Source organism: Caretta caretta, chromosome 13 (assembly GCF_965140235.1).
Source record: "Caretta caretta isolate rCarCar2 chromosome 13, rCarCar1.hap1, whole genome shotgun sequence".
Lineage (NCBI taxonomy): Eukaryota > Metazoa > Chordata > Testudines > Cheloniidae > Caretta > Caretta caretta.
In genome coordinates, this window is record NC_134218.1 from 41,959,322 (window position 1) to 41,981,122 (window position 21,801).

A 21,801-nucleotide genomic window follows, 5' to 3' on the forward strand; every position below is an offset into this window, starting at 1 on the left:
CAGTGAACAGAAAAAATAACAAATGTTCTCTTCTAAACTTTGTATTTTCAATCTCTCTATCGCCATACACACCCGTCTCTCTATCTCTGTCTACCTATCCCCCTACACCCCCATCTCTCTCTCACTCACACACACACACTATTCCCTGCACACCCGTGTGCGTATGCCCACGTGTATTTTTGTGTACATCTCTGTGTCTCTTTTTGTAGGATGGAAGAATATCCAGAATATTTTGGTTGGAATTTTCAAAGTGGCCAAAGGAGTTAGATGCCCAAATCTTATTGAAAGCTACAGGGGTGGGGGCTACATGCCTTACTCCTTTGAAAAATCCAAACTTTTAACAATATTACTTTTTCTTCATACCACCTCTATGGTTGGACTGTGAAAAGCACTTACGTGGATTAGGAGCACAGCCCCCATTGACTTCAGTGAACTTTGTTTGCCTAACTACAAAATGCAATTTTCAAAATCCCACCCTTGGTGATGAAAGTGGGAACAGTTTTGTGCAGTGTTTTTCTTGCAACAAATCCACAGGCAGATGAACTCAAGTTACAGAAATTCATGGCTGTAACCCCTGGACTTCAGTGGCCATTGAATAAAATCCTTGGTGATGAGCTCAGACCCAAACACTCACCCATAACTAGAATGAATTCAGAATCGCCGAAGACAGAGGGTAAAAAAAAGGGTCTTTCTTTCCCTTTGCACAATCACCTTTATTATTTCCATAATAAGCACAGAAAGCTGCAACCACCAGTTTCATATAAATGCACAGATCCCCGAGGTGAACTGACCAGCTATCACAAATAACGTGAGGACATGGGCCGTCACCCCCCCAGCTGGTGTATGTCAGCACAGCTCTGTTGAAGTCAATGGAATTGCACCAATTTATACCAGTGACAGACCTGGTGCAAATTTTCTACTCTAAAATGATAAAATGCTTCAGCTATGAATGGATTTCCTAAGCAATAAACCAGTATTTTTATATAGTGAAAAAAAATCAAACTAAGATTCTGCAAAGCTGCCTAAGGGATTTGGAAGCCTCAATGTAATACTGTGGTAGGGAAACTTCCCGCTAAATATTCCTATTAAACAGAAGACTGAAGAAGAATACAAGTACTTACTATCTTGTGATACATCATTTAAGAGTCAGAACTAACTAGCAATGAAGAGAATGGGGAACCGAAAAAATTGAATAATTTAAAACATGGAAAAGAAGATCTAGGGACAAATCCCAAGAAGGTGATAATTGGTATAGATGTATTAAAGTCGCCAATTGACAGCAGCTGGGCGTGCGGCCCATTGACTCGGAGGGCACGACAGGCCATTTACACCAGTTGGGGATTTGTTCCAACTCACTCCAATAGCATTACAGTGGTTTACACCAGCTGGGAATCCGCCCCAACTGAAGTCTCTGGCACTGGTCCCGGTCTCCTGTCTTCAGCCCGTTGCTGGTTCACTCCTCACAACCTATGAAAATGACAGATCTGTGCTCAGACATTCTGGACACTGTTCATTTCACTAGGACCATCACCCTAGGGTCTACACTCTGGTGATGATCTGTAATGGCTGATGTCCCAGACTCTGACTCAGGAGATCTGTGCTGGATTCCCAGGCTTTCTGTGTGACTTTGGGCACCGTAGGCCAACATTTCCAAAAGCAACCTCTCATTCTGGGCGCCTGACCATGGCCCTGCTTTCTGAAGGCTGCTGAGAATCTGCATCCGCAAATGGAATCAGTGGGTGTGCAGACAATTTATACCAGTTGGGGATCTGGTCCATCACGTCCAGTGGAGTTACAGCTGAATTATACCAGCTGGAGATTGGCCCAGTGACTCCCATTGGATTTCAATGGGATTTTGTATCCCAAAACTCCCATAATTCCTTTGAAAATCCTTAACAATGACCCCCCAAGCCCCTGCATGGACATGATGATAGTAAGAGTTCCTACCTCAGAAAATGAACAACTTGACAGTCATAAGCATGTTGAAGGCGATGCTTTTGGCAAGCAGAACTCGCAGGCCCAGCACAGTCACTGACAGCATGTTCACTTTTTCCATGTTTGGCTCTGTGGGGAAAAAAAGGAGGGAGGCACCTTCTTGGATCAAATGGTTTTATATCAGCAGAAAGTGGGAAACACCTCAATAAAAATTATATGAAAGAAAGAAAGAAAGAAAGAAAGAAAGAAAGAAAGAAAGAAAGAAAGAAAGAAAGAAAGAAAGACTTTGTACAGATAGATAAAGTAGCATTTCTTTATTTTATTCAGACTATGGTTTTCATTTGTATTCAGCCCATGTGTGACGCTGGCAGGCCAGATGCCAGTTCTTGCCCAGGCTGCAGGCATTAGCTAAGAACTGACAAACTCATAGCTGGAGACCAGACCAGGTCACCTCTTTATTAGTTTTGCTCAAAATAGGTAATAGTCTTCTCAGAATGTCTCCAGGATTTAGAGTTTAGGAGATGCTTTTAAGGTGCTGAATGCATTAGTCTCACTTGTCATGGCTGTAAGAAAAGATGTAAGTTTTGCTTTATAACTTAAAAAATGTTTGCCCTGAATTTACAACCTCTGCCCATTCAGATGCACCATCACACTCAGATGGGCCACCAAGAACCTTTGCAATACAAATGATTGTGTAGTGGCCCCATCGCACCCGAGAAATGCTACTTGGAAGGAAGCTTGGAAGCCTGTGGGCTTGGAAGCTGAATGAAGGAAATAAAACAAGTCCACCGGAAAATTTTCCATCTTTTTAGCTGTTTGAACTCTGAAGGGCAGAGAGTTCTGCCTCCTTGGTCTGCCCTGAAAACACTTTGAATTGACAGATCACTACAACTCTGCCACTCTTAGGATTAGCCGGTAATTCATTGGTGTGTCTATGTTTGCTTGCTTTAGCCTGGAGATAACGCTCTTTTTCCTCGTTAACAAAGCTTTTGATAGTTTATTACAGGATTGGCTACAGGCGTTGTCTTTGGTGTAAGATCTAGGGTACCAATTGTTCTAGGGGTAAGTGACTGGTCTCTTGGGATGGAAGCAACCTGAGTTTGGTGCGATTTTTGGTGTAAGTGACCATTTATCACTCAGTCCCATTTGTCTGGGTGGCAAGATAGATTGGAGCATCAAAAGGGACTGTCTGTGACTCCATGGTAAGACTGGTACAGTGATCCAGGAGTTCACATTTGGTACTGAGTTGCTGAAATCTTATTATACAACCCACCACCAGCCTGGGGTGTCTGCCCTGTTTTTGACAGTCTGCCCTGAAGTAGGTCTTCATGGTCATGAGCCACCCCAGACAGGTGACTCCATGAATAACAAGGGCCCTCCCAAATTCACAGTCCATTTTGCTCAATTTCACAGTCATAGAATTTAAAAATCTGAAATTTCATTGTGTTGTAACCGTGGGGCTCCCGACCCAAAAGTGGGCTGGGGGGGGCGGTTGCAAGGCAATTGCGGGGGGGGGGGGTCATGGTATTACCACCTCCATGTCTGTGCTGCTGGTGATGGCAGGGCTGCCTTCAGAGCTGGGCTCCCAGCCAGCAGCCACAGAGCTTCCTGCCGCCCTGGGAGGTTCTCCGAGATGGGTCTGACTCAGCCCTGGGAGCGGTCCCTCTTGGGGAAAAGGAAGTCCTGTCCCTCCCCAGCCCGGTCGGGGCTAGCATCTGGAGCTGGGCACATGGCAAGAGCTCCCTGCCCTGCCCCTCCCCTACACTAAGCAGATGTCACGGGTGAGACCAGAGTTCACGGGGGAGAGAGCAGATTTCACAGTCCCTGATGTGTTTTTCAGGGCCGTGAATTTGGTCGGGCCCTATTAGTAACGTTTGTGGGTCACCAGCACTGCTGCGTGGAAAGAGCAACTACAAACTGACAGTAAAGAGTCAAAAGTTAAACATTATTTTTCAACTGAGAAATTCCATTGTCAAATATCTGCATTGAATCCACACCCTCAAACAAACATCATTCCACTGGCCCTTTATTATATTTCCTTTTATTTTTCGTAACTAACCTTCGGAAGTGGAATCTGAAGGTTCACACTGAGTGTTATTGATTGGAGCCTGAATGGGAGCTGTCGAAAGAGAGAGAAATTAAAATAGAGCTCAATTAAAACAATTATGAAACAAATGATAAATACAACCTCCCCGCACCCAGTAATGAGTGAATGGAAATGCCTGAAAATCAGGCTGAAATTAACTTTTGAACTGGTCACACATTTTTTTGATTTTTCCCCACAGAAAAAGTCGACATTTTGTCAAAACAACACAACATTGTGCTTTGGTGTTCAGCGACCAAAACCCAAACAATTCTAGCCCAAAAGTTTAGCTGAAAACTGAAAAAAAAAAAAAAAATCAGCTAAAATCAGCCCAGAACAAAAGCCTTTTGGGGGGAAAACATCTCTTTTTTTTTCCTGACTAAAAATAAAAAATATTCTCAAAATGCCGACACTTTCTGTAAAAATCCATGCTTAAAAAAATTCTTTTTTCCACCAAGGAAAGGTTTTGAAACAAAATATTTGAAAAGCCCTCATTAATTGGATGGAACAAAGTGCTTTTTCCATTAAACACCGAATCTAAGTCTTACTTGTGTCAATAGGAGACTTTATATGGAGTTGGATCACAAGTTAAGGTTGAGATTTGGAGTCCCAATTCCCATGTAAGTAAATGAGAGTTCAACATCCAAATCCATGAGGTGGCTGTGAAAATCTAAGCCCTAAGAGAAATATTTTCAAGGAGCACCGGCTGAAAAATGTAAAGACACTTTCACCAAGAAAAAGTTACAGTTTGAAGTTAATTTCATTGCTAAGTTCAAAACCGAGGCAGGCTTTATTTTTTAAAACTTTGTCATGGTCTTCGTTTTTAAATCAAAAATATAATCCAAAATTTTTGTTTAGCTAAACTCCACTTTACTTTTCTGAAAATTCCAATCACAGTTTCAATAATATTGTGGAGAATGTTTTCCTTAAAAACTTTGATTAAAATGACACACAATTATTCACGAAAGAGTAAATGGGGAATTTTTTTCATGTTCTTAAAAGGTCACTTTTCAACGCAGAAACATTGGGTTTGACACATTTCCCACCTAGGGTTAGATTTACAAAGGTGACTAAAGATGCTGTCAGGAGCCTTATGTGATTAATGGGCGTTAGGTGTCTAGATGCTGTTTGAAATGTCACAGGGGGGTGAGATTTTAAAGGGATTTAGGCACCTAGTTGGACTTTTCAAAAACATCTAAGTGCCTGACACCCACTGGGAGCCCACCTACCGTTAAAAATCTGGCCCTAACTGAGTTAGGAAGGAACTGCTTAGGTGCTTTTGAAAGCCCTTCTGTGCACCTCTCTGTGTCTTTGGGCACAGAAACACCACTGGACATCTGGCTCCTAGCTCCCATTAGAAATTCTATCCAGCTTTCCTGGGGAGGGGTGGGTATCCTTGAATTTAGGACTACGACGCACCATGAAATAGGGTGCATCTGGCAAGCGATGATAACTTTCACATTTGGACCATATAACTATACCTGATTGAGGCTCTGTCTGGTTAGTATAGGCTCCTTCGTGTTTAACAAAGCACTTCACTTCTTCATTAGGTTCAACCTTGATCACCTGGATCATGCTGTATTTCCCATTGGAAGAGAGAATGCCTTCTTTCGATTTGTATACAACCTCTTTCTCTTGACTCATGCGTACGCTTATGATCGCGGGGTAGAAATCCTTAACTAAACAAGCCGCCGTCAACTTGTTGCCATCGTTTTCTCTTGGCTTTGTCGATTTCACAACAAAGACAGATGGAGGGGAAATCTCCTTATGTTCTGAAAACAAATAATTGAGGGTTATAATTTAATTAGATTAAACTCTAAAGGGAGGGAGAGTTAGGTTAAGGATCATAGAATAAAGTCATGGACTATGGAGTCTCTCGCCTCTGGGTCAGATATAGCAATGGGAAGTTTTGGATATGGTGATGGGATGTAGAGCGCTACATCTCCACATTGCGGGTTTGGATACAAGCCCTGCTGATGGTAATTGGAGAAAATATCACCTGAGGTATTTTTTAAAGACCGTAATTCTAGGTGCAACTTTCACTCGCTGGAATCCTTGCTGAAAATATCAGCCAGAGGTGCTGAAGGCAGAAGGGACCACAGAAGAAGGGACCACAGAAGACAGAGACGGGGAGAGAGATGGGGACGAAGGCTGTGATTTTCAAAGGAGACTAAAGGAGCTATGCACTCAAAAGCCCGGCCTGAAAACTCAAGAGTGGACATTGATATGAATATCAAAAACAATCCCCATGTTCCCTAGGTCCGTAACACCTACTTATATTGGTGAGAACTCACATGCATCACGAGCCTCTCCTGTCCGAGTAAGAGCCTCAGTCTTTAACAAGCGGGCCTTAAAATTAGCAAACCCCGTACACCTGTAGCATAAAACTCAACAGTATAATTTAATCCTGCCTTGGCGTCATCTTGGCACCTGGTCTGAAATTATAAATGCCCACGCGGGAAGGTCCTTCATGTTCCGCCGCTTTCTGATGTGGCCAAACCACATAAGGATCGCAATGACGGCAAGAAAGGAAGTTATGCCAGTGGGTGACCGATTCTGCTCTCTTTTACTCCTGGCTCTACAAGGAGTCATGACTCTACTTCAGGAGTAACGTACCACTCCTAGGAATGGTGGCAAAACCCAGAAATCCTTTAGTAATTCACAGTTACCGAGTTCCACAGGGGCTTTTGCAACTCTGCTAAGAGTTATAAGGATATTTTGCAACTCTCAGGGCACCTTTTAAAGGCGTTTCCCATGTGCCAGTGGATCAAGGAACACAACCCTCTCTGGAGAAGCGTTATTATGGGCACTTTAAAAGCAAGCAAATCTGATTTCATCAGACCACTTCATGCTGCTGTCTCAGAATGTTTCATGAAGGTGAATATCCAGGAAACCTAGTGAACGTGGAACGGCATGAGGGGTACAGGGCCCCTGCCAGTGCCTGCAGTGTAACTGCTCATGGCCAGGGTTGTCTGAGGTGGGAAGCAGATGTTGACAATTTTGTAAATATGAAGGAAAACCAAGTTGCATCTGGTACAAACCCACATTGCTGCACTGAAGTCAGAGGGACCAAACACCAGCTGGTGTCAATCAGCCATAGAGCAATGGGATTCAGTGGGGTGGTGTGAAGCGACCTAATCTCGCTAGTCTATCCATGGGCCAAATCCCCCGCTGGTGTCAATCAGCAGCAGCACTCAGTTCAGTGGGAAGTCTTTCCTTTTACACCAGCTAGAGCGCAGTAATAGCCCTAACAGCGATGGATTTCCACACTAATTGTGCTGCTTTTCCATTCGCGTCTCCATGATATTTTGTTAATTTACCTTACAGTAAAAAAACCAGCTACATGCCACAGCTCTTCTCTGCTCTCGGGCCTATCCTGTACTCCTGACAGCCTGACTCCGTGATCTCGGTCTTGTGCAGACTGACTGGTAGCCCTGTGTGTGAACGAGCCCGACTGTGCAAACGGAGCCCTCAGAACCGCCGTGCGAAATGCAATCTAAGAGCTCGTCAGACCAGCCTCCTATCCACTTACAGTCATAAAAATCATCAAAGCCGGACTCTCCCCACACTTCCCCAGTGGGAACATGATTCATTGGAATGGTGTCACTCCGGCTTTAGGAGGGGATAATCTGGCTCAGCATGCCCCGTTATCGAGGCACTGGAAACAATGGGTCAAACTCCTGGATGATCGAGAGCCAGCGTGGCTGCACTGAAGGCGGAGCTGGGCCGCTTTGAACCAGCTGAGGACCCAGAGCGACGCCGCCAGCGGACATGGAAAAGAGAACAAAACTGACACTTACTGGGCTCAACAGAAAGCCTCGTGCCTTTGCCAAAAGTCAGGGCTCTGGTCTCCCATGCACCGTGCTGCAGGGCCAGACACACAACTCCAGGGCCTGTGCTCAGAGGAAGCCTGATTTGCACCCGTGTAATGGAGACGCTACATACGCATTGGCCTGAGGCAATGGGAATCAAACACTATCGACAATACAACCTAGCTGTTCCTTACTGGGCTCAACCAAAAGCTTAACGCCACGTCCAAAAGTCCCACCGGCAGCCTTGCAAACTCAGCGCTTTCTCGCCTGTCATATCACTGCCGAGTTTGTCCTAAACCCTACTGAACAGGAAGCCTCTCACATCACTTCAGTCTGAAAATTCAGCTGATTGTAACTACTTCTCGGCCTCACATTGGACCAGTAGAAACAGGGACATCTGTTTCAACTGTGTCTCCATTTTCCTGGCTTGGAAATGCCCTCCCTTTTATTTCCCAGGAAGAATTCTCTTCACTTTTAGCAATAACATTATCAAAAGGGCTATACAAATGTCTCATAGCCTCAAAACATGAAGGTTTCAGGAAAGGAAAAATGTCAGTCAAAATCTCAATTTAAAACATGATTCAATGGATCGTTCAAAATTACAAAAAAGAACCCTGAATGTTTTCAAAGCAGCTGATAGATTTGAACCTAATGGGGTTGGGGGTGGGGGGGATGTTTATTTTCAATTTTTTAAAAAGTTGGTCAAACATTTCCAGCCAGATATATTTATTAGTGGGCCTGCTTTCCATTCAGCCTGGAGACCATTCTTCTCCAGTGCAAGGAAAAAACGATTTTAACGGTGGGAATGAAAACAGGGTTTATATATATATATATATATATATATATATATATATATATATATATATATATATATATATATATATATATACGTTCTCTTTGTACCTCTTTGTAGCGCCAGAACTGCCAGGGAAGGAACAGTTCCTTTATTTCTCTCTCTTTTGAAAGGAAAAATGAATGTAATGCTGGGAAAAGGTGCAGACTAAAGGGTGAGAGAGATGAACACTTACTTGGTTCCACAGTCAAAGTCGTGCCTTTCCCAAATATTAAATAATGAGCACTTCGCACACAGTGTGACAAGGCTCTTCAAAAAATTGGAGATTGGAAAGTGCTCTGAAATCTGTGAATTTCTGGATTACATTCTGGAATCTAAGGGCCAAATTCTGAGAACTTTACTCACATTGAGTAGCACCTTAGTCTGTGCATGGCCCTGCTAAAATCAAGGCGGTGATTTGCAGAGTAAGGGATTCAGGAACATCAGGGTGTCACTGTCTTGCCCCAAAGCTGGAATTTTCAAAGGAACTGTAAGGATTTAGGTGTCCAATTCCCATTGATATTAAATTAGAGCTGGGCGCCTAAGTCCCTTCGGCTCCTTGCAAGACCCCAGCCTTCACTCTCAGTTTATGAAAAGCCTTCAAACTTTTTTTTGCCCCCGCTCACCTGGCTGGACTGTGAGTTTAGTCCCATTTCCAAACGTGAGCTTCCCGGTGGTAAACACACTGCTAAATTCTCACACCGAGTCCCAGCCCTGTGTCGGGCACTTGCAGCTTGTCTCTGGCACGCACCTAGCCCGGACCAACTGCTCTTCCATTCCCACGGAAAACGGGTTAATTCCTCTCCTAACAAAGGGGAAATGGCTGTGTAGGAACCTTCCAGCTCTACTGAGGCGTGGCGATCATCCAGGGAGGTATTCTGAAGGTTGACAAATACTCCCTGATATTTTACACCTGGCTAAAACACTTGATGGGAAATGAAGCATACACTACATCGCCACGTTGAGGGTCTCAAAGATTTGAGCACCTAATTCCTGTTCATATTAATGACCATTTAGCATCCAAATCCACTCAGAGGCTTTGAAAGTGTCAACCCTAAAGAACAATCTCTGCCAACTGAGAGAAGTTTCCAGCATCCTTTTGGTCTTAAGTTATTTGCAAGGAAAAACGTTTGAAATTCCACCCCCACAACACACCCTGGTCGTCTCCGGGGTGAATTCTCAACCAATAATGGTAACAGATCATGGCTGGCTCTCCTACAGTGCTTCCCATACACGAATCTCTGAGAGCTTTCCAACGAGATAAGGTCTCATTATCCTCAGTTCACAGATGGAGAAACGGAATCGCATTTAGGACTTGCCCAAACTCACCCCACAGACACTTGTTACCTTAAGGTGAGGGCTCAGGATTAGGTCTAAGACGGGGATTTTCAAAGGTGCCTCAGAGAACGAGGTGCTGAAAGCAGTGGGACTTGTGCGCCTAACTCACCTAGGCTCTTTTAGAAAGCCCCGGCATAGCCACACAGGCCAAGGCTCCGGTGCCAGCCCGAGGCTCCAGAACCCTTATCTGGATGGCTGGCTAAGCGGCTTCTCCCCTGAGCGCACAACGGCCCCTGCCCAAGTTCTCCGCCTGGAGACGGCCCTGAGGAGCGCCGAGCTCACCCCGTTTAACGAGGGGCCAAAGCAGACGCCTGGGCGCCTAACTTCAGTCACCTGAATGCGAAAAAATTCTTAGCCCCGGGCGCTGGTGATTCCGAGACCTTAAAACACAACAAATACGCGCCGGGTCCCCCGGTGAGCCGGGCCCGCCGCCGAAGAGGAGGGCTGTTGGACACCGTTACAGGCGGCAGCACAAAACCGGGTTGCCTCGCTAGCCCTCTTCTGTGTGCGGTTCTCGGTGCAGGAACACAGCTCGGCTCCGGACCCCGAGGGCGGCGCCGCTTTCTTCGCGGGGAGCCCCTTGGGGGCGTTGTCTGAGCTCCGCGCGGCCAAGGCGCTGAGCCGCGGGCCAGCTGCGCTGCGGCCGCAACGGAACTGGGACAGATGCTGGGGGGGGGGGGGGGCCGGGTTGGCAGCGCTGTGTTAGAGAGATCAGAAGGGCTAAAGCAGCCTTGGGTGCATAAAAGGGGGGAGAGAAAGTTTAGTTTACCCTCTGCTGGAATCCTGTGTCCAGCTCTGCTGTTCCCAATTCAAGAAAGAGGTTGATAAATTGGAAAGGGATCAGAGAAGAGCCAGGAGAACGATGAACGGATTAGAAAACACGTTTATAGCGACAGAATCAGGGAGCTCAACCTGTTCATCTCAACAAAGAGATGGCTAAGGGGTGATCTGATCACCGTTTCTAGGTATCTGCATAGGAAACAAATATCTGATCATGGGTTTATCAATGTAGCAGAAAGCGGTTTAACACGATCCAATGGCTGGAAGTTGATAAATGCAGATTGGAAATGAGGTGTATAGTTTAACACTGAGGGCAATTAACCAGTGGAGCAGTTTACCAAGGGATTTTCCAGCACGGGCAATTTTTAAGTCAAGAAGGGATGTTTCTTTAGAAGATATTCTATGGGAATTATTTTGGGGAAGTTCTGTGGTGGGTGATATTCTGGATGTCAGATTAAATGATCACAGTGGCCCCTTCTGGATTTGTAATCTGAGGCTCTGTAAAATCGACAGGGCTTTGGCAATTTATACCACCCCAGATTCCTGCCCGATTGACTTCTCTGTAGTTATGTCAATTTACACCAGCTGCTGATCTGGCCCAGTGACTGAGGAGCTGGGGATCTTCTCCCACTGACTTCACATGAGCTACATCCATTTACACCAGGTGAGCATTTGGCCTCACGGATTTCTCTTGATTGACACCAGCTGGAGATCTGGCCAGTCTGATTGTAATGAAAGTGGACAAGCAGGTATTTTCATGCTAGGAATTCACTCGACTGTGTTTTAACAGCAACAAGGACACAAACGGTATACACGTTTTCTAGATTCACTAATGAACACAATAGCTTGTACCTGCCACCTCAAGGCAATGTTTTATCGCTTCTTTTAACGGTGTTCTCGGAAAAAAATAAAAACAAGAAGAAACAAGATTGTTAAAAAATGCAAACATTCAGTCAGAATATTTGGCTTCTCCCTATATCCAACTATTCCTTAACCCACGCCACCAAACAAGGTTTTAAATATACAGCTGTATGTCTGACTGGACGCTTTCTGTGCTGTGGTCAAGGAGGAGAGGCTTTTCAAAGTGCCAAGGGAACTGTGCTCCTGTCTTCCTTCAGCATTTTTTGGAAATCTCCTTCATGGAGCATGCAAAAGGATGAAAACATATCACGTTGCCTAGGGGGTTTGGACACCCAAATCCTGTCATTTTAATGGGAATTGGGTTTTCAAGGGTAACAGTTTCAAAAGCACCCACAAGCTAAATTTGTAAAGGTATTTAGGTTAATTTGGGCTGGTTTTATAGGTATTTCAAGATGTAGATACGCATTTGGTGGGGATTTCAAACCTGTCGAGATGCATTGATTTCAATGGGAGTTAGATATGTAGGTGCTTTTGAAAAATCTTACTAGGCACCTTTCAACAGCCTTTATCACCTAAATACATTTAAATCTGTATCATAGGAGCTGAAGCCTCATTGAAAGTCGATGGGACTGACTGACAATCATTAAGTATCTAGGTGATTTCAATGGAAGTTAGGCACCTAAGACTTTTGAGCATCTAAGCCTTGGCTGCTTTTGAAAATTTTACCCATAATCAACCAAGGACTGTTCTGCTGTCAGTTTCTATACACAGCTGGATACTTCTGAGCAATAAAATCAACCTTTCCACCACTTTACCCTTCCCCAGAAGCTGAAAAATACACTTGATAAATACTTACGTGGTTCAACTTTCAGCTGAGTGCCTTTCCCAAAGATCATGGGCCATGTGTTAACACACTTCAAAGGGTCCCTACAAAAACTTACGTGTTCCATGTCTCTCAGAGGAATGCTGGAACTCCATGAACTGACTCACAAACCCCAGATTTTTTCCCTTTAAATTAGAGCCCCACTTTCCAAAACAAAAACCAACAACCACCACCTAATCCAACTTCTTCAGTTTACACCCAAGAAACTCCAGACAAAGAAATCCAGCAACCAGCTGTAAAGTTGTTCCTTTGACTCACTCCATATTTCAACCCTCTCTGAAAATTTTAATTACTTTTCTAAAACAACCTTAAATTTCCTGGGTGACATTTTCCCCATTAGCCGGGCAATTTGGACATCCAATTCCCATTCATTCTGAAGGAACTTGGACATCCCAGTTGCTTAGGCAGTTTTCAAAACGTCACCCCGAGGTTATTGAGCCATTATTTCAGGAAGATGAAAAACACTCACGCTTCCTTTTGGGGATGAATTACTTACTTGGTTCCACGGTCACTTTGGTGCCTTTCCCGAAAATCAGTTTCTCATACTCCACAGAGTTAGAGAGTCATCGCAAAACCCGCCTCGCGCATCAGCATTGAACCCTGGGGCCTGCGTTCTGAGACTGACCTAAAACCGTGCAAATCCACGGAACTTCAGTGGCGCTGAGGCATTTTTACACCAAGTCTGGCCCAGGTTACCACACCCTGAGCTAGTGTGTACCGGTGTAATGCCATCGACTTCAGTAGAGCTACGCCAATAGATACGAGCCAAGGATCTAGACCACTGGCTCCATGGCGGCTACGCAAATATGCACCAGCTCGCGATCGGGTCCACTCACTCCAATAGAGCCACACCCAATGTACACTGGGGAGGCATCTGGCCCTTTGACTCCTATGGCGTGAAGCTGGTTTACACTAGTTGGGATTATGGGCCATTCGGTCCAATGGAGCTGTGCAGTGCATCTGAGCATCCAGAGCTGAGTCTTCAGCTGGCAAGAAAATCCTCTCAAACCCCAGAAAGCAAAATCATTTCTTTGTGGAACCACGTAGCAATGCTCCCCTTCCCTTCTAGTGTAATTTTAAACATACAAAGCTTTGTACTTACCTGGTTCTACTTTGACAGTGGTCCCTTTTCCGAAGATCAGTTTATCTGTATCCACATTGTTTGTAGCCTGCTGAAGAATAGGTCTCTAGAGGAGCTCCGTAGACATGCCAAGACAGAGGACTAAAAACAGGACTTTATCCTTGCAGGACACATTATTCAAAGCCAGGAAGTGTGTACCATGTCCTATTTCTGCCAAAAATTAGAAAAAATCATTCTGTAGTTGAACGATTCCAAAGACTTTGTGCCAGGAGATGCTTCTCAGCTAAACCTTCTTTCCAGCTCTTAGGATATTGCTCAAACTGTTTCTTGGGGGTTACATGGAAATAGGGAGAAAAAGAATAAAATGTACTGTAGTTACCGCCTCTGAAATTTTGGGTTAGTGTGTTTTTTGCCACGAAATATTGCTTTTCTTGCATCTGCAGGTTTTTGTACAGCACTCTATGGAGTTTGTGTCACTGTGGTAGTATATCCCACTCCCCCACAGTGCTGCACCTCTTTACAAAAAACACCTCTTCTTTCTTACTGTACAGAGCTGTGAGAGTGCATGCAGCCATGTGACTTCCCAACAGACTGTTCCAAGGAAATGAAAGCGGTTGCTTACCACAGCTTCATTCCAGCCTCGGCAACATGAAGATGGGCCAAGGTTTTCAGACTTGGGGGAGCCAAAGCTGGAGTTCAAGACTGGCACTTTCAAAGGAGCCTAAGGAAGTTAGACATAGAGATTTTCAAAGCTACCTAAGGTATTTGGAGATAGATTAACAAAGGTATTTAGGCACCTAGTGGGATTTTTAAAAGGAGCTAAGTAGTTTAGGAGCCTAACTCTCGTTGGAACCCATGGGAGTTAGGGATTTAGGGCCAGATTTGTAAAGGTATTTAGGTGCCTGGAGAGATTTTCAAAAGCATCTATGTGCCTAAAGCACATTGATTTTCAATGGGAATTACACACATGGAGGTGGAGTTATTATGTCAGTGTAGCAGAGCACTTACATCCGCAGCAGCAAGGCTGTAGTGTGGACGCTGACATAATTAGGTCGACATAAGCTGCCTTACATTGACCTAACTCTCTCGCCTCAGGCTCCCATGTCCCAAAATGACTTTTGAAAATGGGACTTAAGCTCCTAACTCACTCAAGTACTATTGAAAAATGTACCCCATGCAAATTTAAAAGCCTAGCTTTACTCCATCATTTTTAAAAGCCTCAGCCAAAACTTTCACAGAGTCAAACCAAGACTCCACCTGCAGAGTGCCGATGGTTGGGAAATGGGATTCCCTCCTTCTTCCCCCCCCCCCCCCCAAAAAACCCAACAGTCTTTTAAAAACTTACAAAATTGACTTTTCAGTGAAAATATCAAAAAATGGAGTATTTTGTCCCGCACCAAAAAACAAACATTTTCACTCAGAAATTCAGATGTGGTGCCTCACAGGAGTTGTCGTTTGGCTGCCTCATGCTCCCCTTCTTTAAGGGCTGGACTACCTGATTGGACTACATCTCCCATGATGCTCTATGCCCCCCCCCCGCCCATGGTGAGGGGAGATGGCTCCATCATGGGAGTCTTTGCCCTGGTGCATCATGAGGAATGTAGTCTTCTGGGGGGCCTAGTCCATAGTGGGGAATGGGGACATGAAACAACTAAATTACAACTCACATGAGGCACAAAGACAGGATATCTAAATTGCAATATTTTGGTTTCAACCAAAATATTTCACTTTCACCAAAAATATTTAACTTTGGGGAGCATTTCCTTTTTGGATGAAAATTTTCATTTAATCAAAAACCCACTTTTCTATCACAGAAGAGTTTGGTTGGAAAATTTTCAACCAATCCTACTGCAGTGGTATTAGTCTCACTTTTCTATCTTCATATTAGTTATTTTAAACCCTGAGCCAGCAAAGATTTGTGTATGTGCTTAATTTTAAGCATGAGAATAGTCCTCATGGACTTCTTTACAGAATTATTGCCTAAAGATATAGCAATTATTTTGAGAAGTCATGGAAGACAGGAGAGATTCTAGAAGACTGGAAAAGAGCAAATCTAGTGCCCATCTATAAAAAGGGAAATAAGGACAACCCAGGGAATTACAGACCAGTCATCTTAACTTCTGTATCCGGAAAGATAATGGAGCAAAGAATTAAGCAATCAATTTCCAAACATCTAGAAGATAATAAGGTGATATGTAACAGTGAGCATGGATTTCTCTAAAACAAATCATGTCAAACCAACCTGATAGCTTTCTTTGACAGGGTAACAAACCTTGTGGATGGGGGGAAGCGGTAGATGTGGTATATCTTGATTTTAGTAAAGCTTTTGATACTGTTCCACATGACCATCTCATAAATAAACTAGGGAAATGCAACCTAAATGGAGCTACTATAAGGTGGGTGCAAAACTGGTTGGAAAAGCATTCCCAGAGAGTAGTTATCAGTGGTTCAGAGTCATGCTGGAAGGGCATAAAGAGTGGGGTCCCACAGGGATCAGTTCTGGGTCCGGTTCTGGTCAATATCTTCATCAATGATTTAGATACTGGCATACAGAGTACACTTATCAAGTTTGCAGATGGTACTAAGCTGGGAGGGTTTGCAAGTGCTTTGGCAAACAGAATTAAAATTCAAAATGATTTGGAGAAACTGGAGAAATGGTCTGAAGTAAATAGGATGAAATTCAATAAGGACAAATGCAAAGTACTCCACTTAGGAAGGAACAATCAGTTGCACACATACAAAATGGGAAATGACTAACTTGGAAGGAGAACTGTGGAAAGGGATCTGGGTATCATAGTGGACCACAAGCTAAATATGAGTCAACAGTGTAACACTGTTGCAAAAAAAGCAAACATCCTTCTGAGATGTATTAGGAGGAGTCTTGTAAGCAAGACACAAGAAGAAAAGAAATACTTGTGGCACCTTAGAGACTAACGAATTTATTTGAGCACAAGCTTTTGTGAGCTACAGCTCACTTCATCAGGTGCATAAAGTGGAAAATACAATGAGGATGTTTTTATACACACAGACTATGAACAAATGGGTGTTTATCACTTTAAAAGGTTTTCTCTTCCCCCACCCCACTCTCCTGCTGGTAATAGCTTATCTAAAATGATCACTCTCCTTACAATGTGTATGATAATCAAGGTGGGCCATTTCCAGCACAAATCCAGAGTTTAACAAGAACTTCTGAGGGGGGGGGTGGTAGGAAAAAACAAGGGGAAATAGGTTACCTTGCATAATGACTTAGCCACTCCCAGTCTCTATTCAAGCCTAACTTAATTGTATCCAATTTGCAAATGAATTCCAATTCCAAGTCTCTCACTGGAGTCTGTTTCTGAAGTTTTTCTGTTGTAATATCGCAACTTTCATGTCTGTAATCGCGTGACCAGAGAGATTGAAGTGTTCTCCAACTGGTTTTCGAATGTTATAATTCTTGACATCTGATTTGTCCATTTATTCTTTTACGTAGAGACTGTCCAGTTTGACATGAAAGTTGCGATATTACAACAGAAAAACTTCAGAAACAGACTCCAAGGAGAGACTGCTGAATTTGAATTCATTTGCAAATTGGATACAATTAACTTAGGCTTGAATAGAGATTGGGAGTGGTTGAGTCATTATAAAAAGTAACCTATTTCCCCTTGTTTATTCCTTCTCCCCTTTCCCCCCCAACTGTTCCTCAGACATTCTTGTTAAACCCTGGATTTGTGCTGGAAATGGCCCACCTTGATTATCATACACATTGTAAGAAGAGTGATCACTTTAGATAAGCTATTACCAGCAGGAGAGTGGGGTGGGGGGAGAGAAAACCTTTTAAAGTGATAAACACCCATTTTTTCATGGTCTGTGTGTATAAAAACATCCTCATTGTATTTTCCACTTTATGTATCCGATGAAGTGAGCTGTAGCTCATGAAAGCTTATGCTCAAATAAAATGGTTAGTCTCTAAGGTGCCACAAGTACTCCTTTTCTTTTTGTGAATACAGACTAACACGGCTGTTACTCTAAAGACACAAGAAGTAATTCTTCTGCTCTCCTCCACACTAATTAGGCTTCACCTCGGGTATTGTGTCCAGTTCTGGGTGCCACATTTCAGGAAAGATGTGGACAAATTGGAAAAAGTCCAGAGAAGAGCAACAAATATGATTGAAGGTCTAGAAAACCTGACCTATGAGGGAAGATTGAAAAATTGGGTTTGTTTAGTCTGGAAAAGAGAAGACTGAGAGGGGACATGATAACCGTTTTCAAGTATGTAAAAGGCTGTTATAGGGAGGAGGAAGAAAAATTGTTTTTCTTAAGCTCTGATGATAGGATAAGAAGCAATGGGCTAAAATTGCAGCAAGGGAGGTTTAGGTTGGACATTAGGAAAACACTTTCTAATGGGTTAAGCACTGGAATAAATTGCCCAGGGAGGTTGTGGAATCTCCATCATTGGAGATGTTTAAGAACAGGTTGGACAAACACCTGTCAGGGATGGTCTAGATAATCACTCCTCACATGAGTGCAGGGGACTGGACTAGATGACTTCTCAAGATCCCTTCCAGTTCTATGATTCTATGAATATTTCTTGAGGTGGTGCCAATCCCATCTTTTGGGACTTTAAAAATTAAGCCTGGATAAAAATACGAGCCAAAGACTTATTCCTCCGTTGGGCCCCACAGAGGTGGACTAGATGAAAGAATATATTTCCATCTCTGAAATGTTATAATCTATCTATTCCCACACACACCGCTTGTGACCATTCTTGGGACACGCAGGGATGTGAGTCACCTTGTTGCCACCTGCCCTCAGTGTGGGGGACTCTTGCCTGTTCCTGGCAGGGTGTCAGTTCCCGAACAAAACCAGCCTCTCCTCTGGGCTATTCCAGCTGTTCCTTTGCCCTGCAGGTTGACAATAGCTGCACCTCAGCCCCTGAGTCCCTTCAATATGTCTCCTTCTGATGTCTAGGCCCTGATCATTGGATACCCACAGAAAGTCCCAATCCTCTGTTCCCAAAGGAGCAGCGTACCCCAGTTTACCAGTTTTACCTTAGAGCACTGGTCCTGGACCACACACAGCACCTGAGTTGGATGCTAGTAAAACAAAAGAAAAATTATTGAAGAAAGAACAGAGACTGAAATAGAAACTAGTGTGAGTGATAGCTACATGCAAAAGAAAATCATAAAATGTGAATTAGGGCCTACATTTATTAATAGTTACTTTCCTAGATAATCAAGTAGATTCTCTCTTTGAAAGTCAGTCTTGCTACCCCCCAGCTAGCAGCACTTGCTAGCCCCCAGTCTTTCATCAAGTTAAGTCCTCAGCAGTGGGTACAGAGGGTCTTTCTCTGCCCTGTGATCTATTGAATGGGTCTCTTGTGTTTGTTCACAGACAGGGCCGTGCCATCACTGCATTGCTTTCACTTCTCACTCCCAAGTGGTTTTGATATTTACAGTTTGTCTTTGATGGTTGTCCATTGACTTTTCTGGATTGCCACAAAGTAGACAATTGAGCAATACATTACATCAATGGCTAGCCAGGGAGGGGTGTAAATTCCTGACCTCCTGAATGACCCATCACCAAGACATAGGATTTCCTGGTGACTCACTTTCCCTCCAAGACCATAAAGGCATAATTTTCAATATAATTACATTATTCCCTAAATAGAACCCATAACACATCTCACCATGACTATGGATAGCTATGATTTACAAGCTTTCATGCTCAGATGCTAGCATTTATGGATAAATACTGTGAAAGCTGTGTATTAGGTGTAGTGAATTTGTCCAGTCTGAGGCAAGTTGCCTGTAAAGAACAGGTAACCCTTTGTCATTTTGGCCCCCGTGTCACACCCTATTATCTATCTAGCTAACGAGCTATCTCACAGTGATCATAGTGATCAGGTTATTCACCACAGCATAGCAAGGTCCCCAAGAGATTTCAAGGAGTTCTCTGCCTTTTTTAACCAGGGGAACCTTTGCATGGAGTATGCCAGGGGATTGTTCATTTTGTTCCATTCTTTTGATTGGTTGGTTGGTAGGTTTGGTTTGGCTTTGGGGAGATTGGAAGGGGTTGGTTTTGTGCGGGGGGGGAAGAGGTTGTTTTGTTTTTATTTATTAGTTTTCTGTTCATTTTTTGTTTGTTTGTTTTTCTGTTTGTTTTTTATTGTGGGGTTTGCTGTTGTGGCTGTCAACTAGTCCTGGTGTGAAAGATTTATTAAAGAAGTCATTGCGACATGAAGTAAGGGTCATCGCAGTGGGGTAGACAAATCCCCTTTGGAAGTTTTCTTCCCAGCCTGATCCTCCTTCACCAAGAATGCTGCCTTGACTCTAATAAGTGGAACAACCTGTGCACGAATGTATCACTTTCTGTGGTTTAGATTAAAAGCAGCTGCCCTTTCATTATCTTTTTAACCTCCTTCCTTCGGTGCATCTAAAGATACAGTACACTCCACCTGCAGAAACTACAGCGTTGGTTTATGTACAGTAACTCAGTTATCTTCAATCACTGTGGTACGTAGTATACACAGTGATAAACCGCGCTACAAAAACCTCCCAGACTTCACTCTACCTCCACAGGACACAATCATGCATTCTCAAGCACTGGGTTTACCAATCCCCAGCTAGTCTGTAATTGCCCTGACAAAATACTGTGCTTTTTTTGCGAATACAGACTAACACGGCTGTTACTCTGAAACCTGTGCTTATCATCTGAAAATAGAGATTCCATAATTACTTTTTTGAAAGATTAAGAGCCTGGCCCACAGCAGGTGTAAATCAATGTTGCTCCATTCAGGTCAGTGGATCCCTGACAATTGACATTGGCTGGGGATCTGACCCTAAGTTTCCTTTAAAAAGAAAAGGAGGACTTGTGGCACCTTAGAGACTAACCAATTTATTTGAGCATGAGCTTTCGTGAACTAGGCTGGGATTTTCAAAGGAGAGGAGGGGAGTTAAGCACCCAGATTACATTGACTTTCAATGAAAGGTTTGTCCACGAGTTCCTTTAGCTGCTTTGGAAGTTTAACCCTTAATATCCTGGGAATTTTCTTTAAAATAGTCTGATCTCTCTCTCCACCCATAGGTATCTTTTGAAAAGTAGAGACCCAGACCTCATTGAAATCCTTTATGATCCTTTGAAAATCTTAATTTGGGGCTCAAATTTTCAGAGTTGTCAGGGACATTTGGGAGCCATAAAACAAACTTTTACCAGCACTCTTCCAGGGCAGCACAAAGAATGAGTCTGTGACACGAGAACTCTTTGGAGAGTTTAAAGTTAAAAATATGGTTATTTGTGTCTAATAATAATAATAATTAATAATAATACAATTAATAGTAAAACCTACCTCTTATACAATGCTTTTTCTTGTGTAGATCTCAAAATTATTTAACAAGGAGGTCAGTATATCATCCCCATTTTACAGAGAAGGACATGACTCTTGCTGGGTTGGTGGTTATTTGTTTGATTCATTATTTGCGTGGTGTTGGAGAGTTTGGCTGATTGACCAGTTGGGTTTTTATGTGGTTGCTCAATCACTCTTTTATCTGATTAGTTACATGTTAGGGGGTGTCACACTGTCTGTGGTGGCGCACAACCATGAGTGCCCACCTCAGGGCAGACGGCCAGAAGCAGGGCGGGCAGCCCGGCTGGTGGTGTGTTCTATCATTAGATTTCACCAACCCAGTAATAAATGTGAACTCCTGAAGTACAAGGTCGCAGACAATCCCCTGAGACACTCCAGTCTCTCTTGCACCCTGTGATCAATGGTTACACCAAAAATCATAAATCATCAGGTTACGTCCAGGCCCAGAGACCAGTCACTCAGTCAGGTTGATTAGCATTCGAGATCGCACTGAGAGGTTAAAGCAGGTTAAAATATATGTACAGGTGCGTCACGATCTATGACTCCCAATGGTAGCAGAGATGTAGTAATCTGCCAACTTTCCAAAGTCTCTCCGGGCTACCCAGAATAACGCTGGGGATCTCCGTCTTCTCATTAGAATTCAAACAGTCCAGAGGTGAAGATTTTTGCCTTGTGTCCATACTTACAGCTTCTGCTCACAGGGTACGGGGGTCACCACCCACGTGGGCTCTTTCTTGGAGAGCAGTCTCTGCATTTAGAGCCTTTGAGTTCCAGTCACCACCTACAGAACACTCCTTGCTTTGAAATTAGCACTTTCCTATTAAAGTTCTGCATTTGCATTGCACAAGGCT

General features: G+C 43.6%; 1 gene segment (V, D, J or C); it reads right to left on the minus strand.

Moving 5' to 3' along the window:
• Nucleotides 1–688: 688 nt before the first annotated feature.
• LOC125628995 (T cell receptor delta constant-like) lies at nucleotides 689–12,572 on the minus strand. The segment is given in 5 exon segments: nucleotides 689–1,467; nucleotides 1,948–2,064; nucleotides 3,995–4,054; nucleotides 5,500–5,790; nucleotides 12,498–12,572. Coding segments are annotated over 4 exon segments (507 nt in total).
• Nucleotides 12,573–21,801: the final 9,229 nt, after the last annotated feature.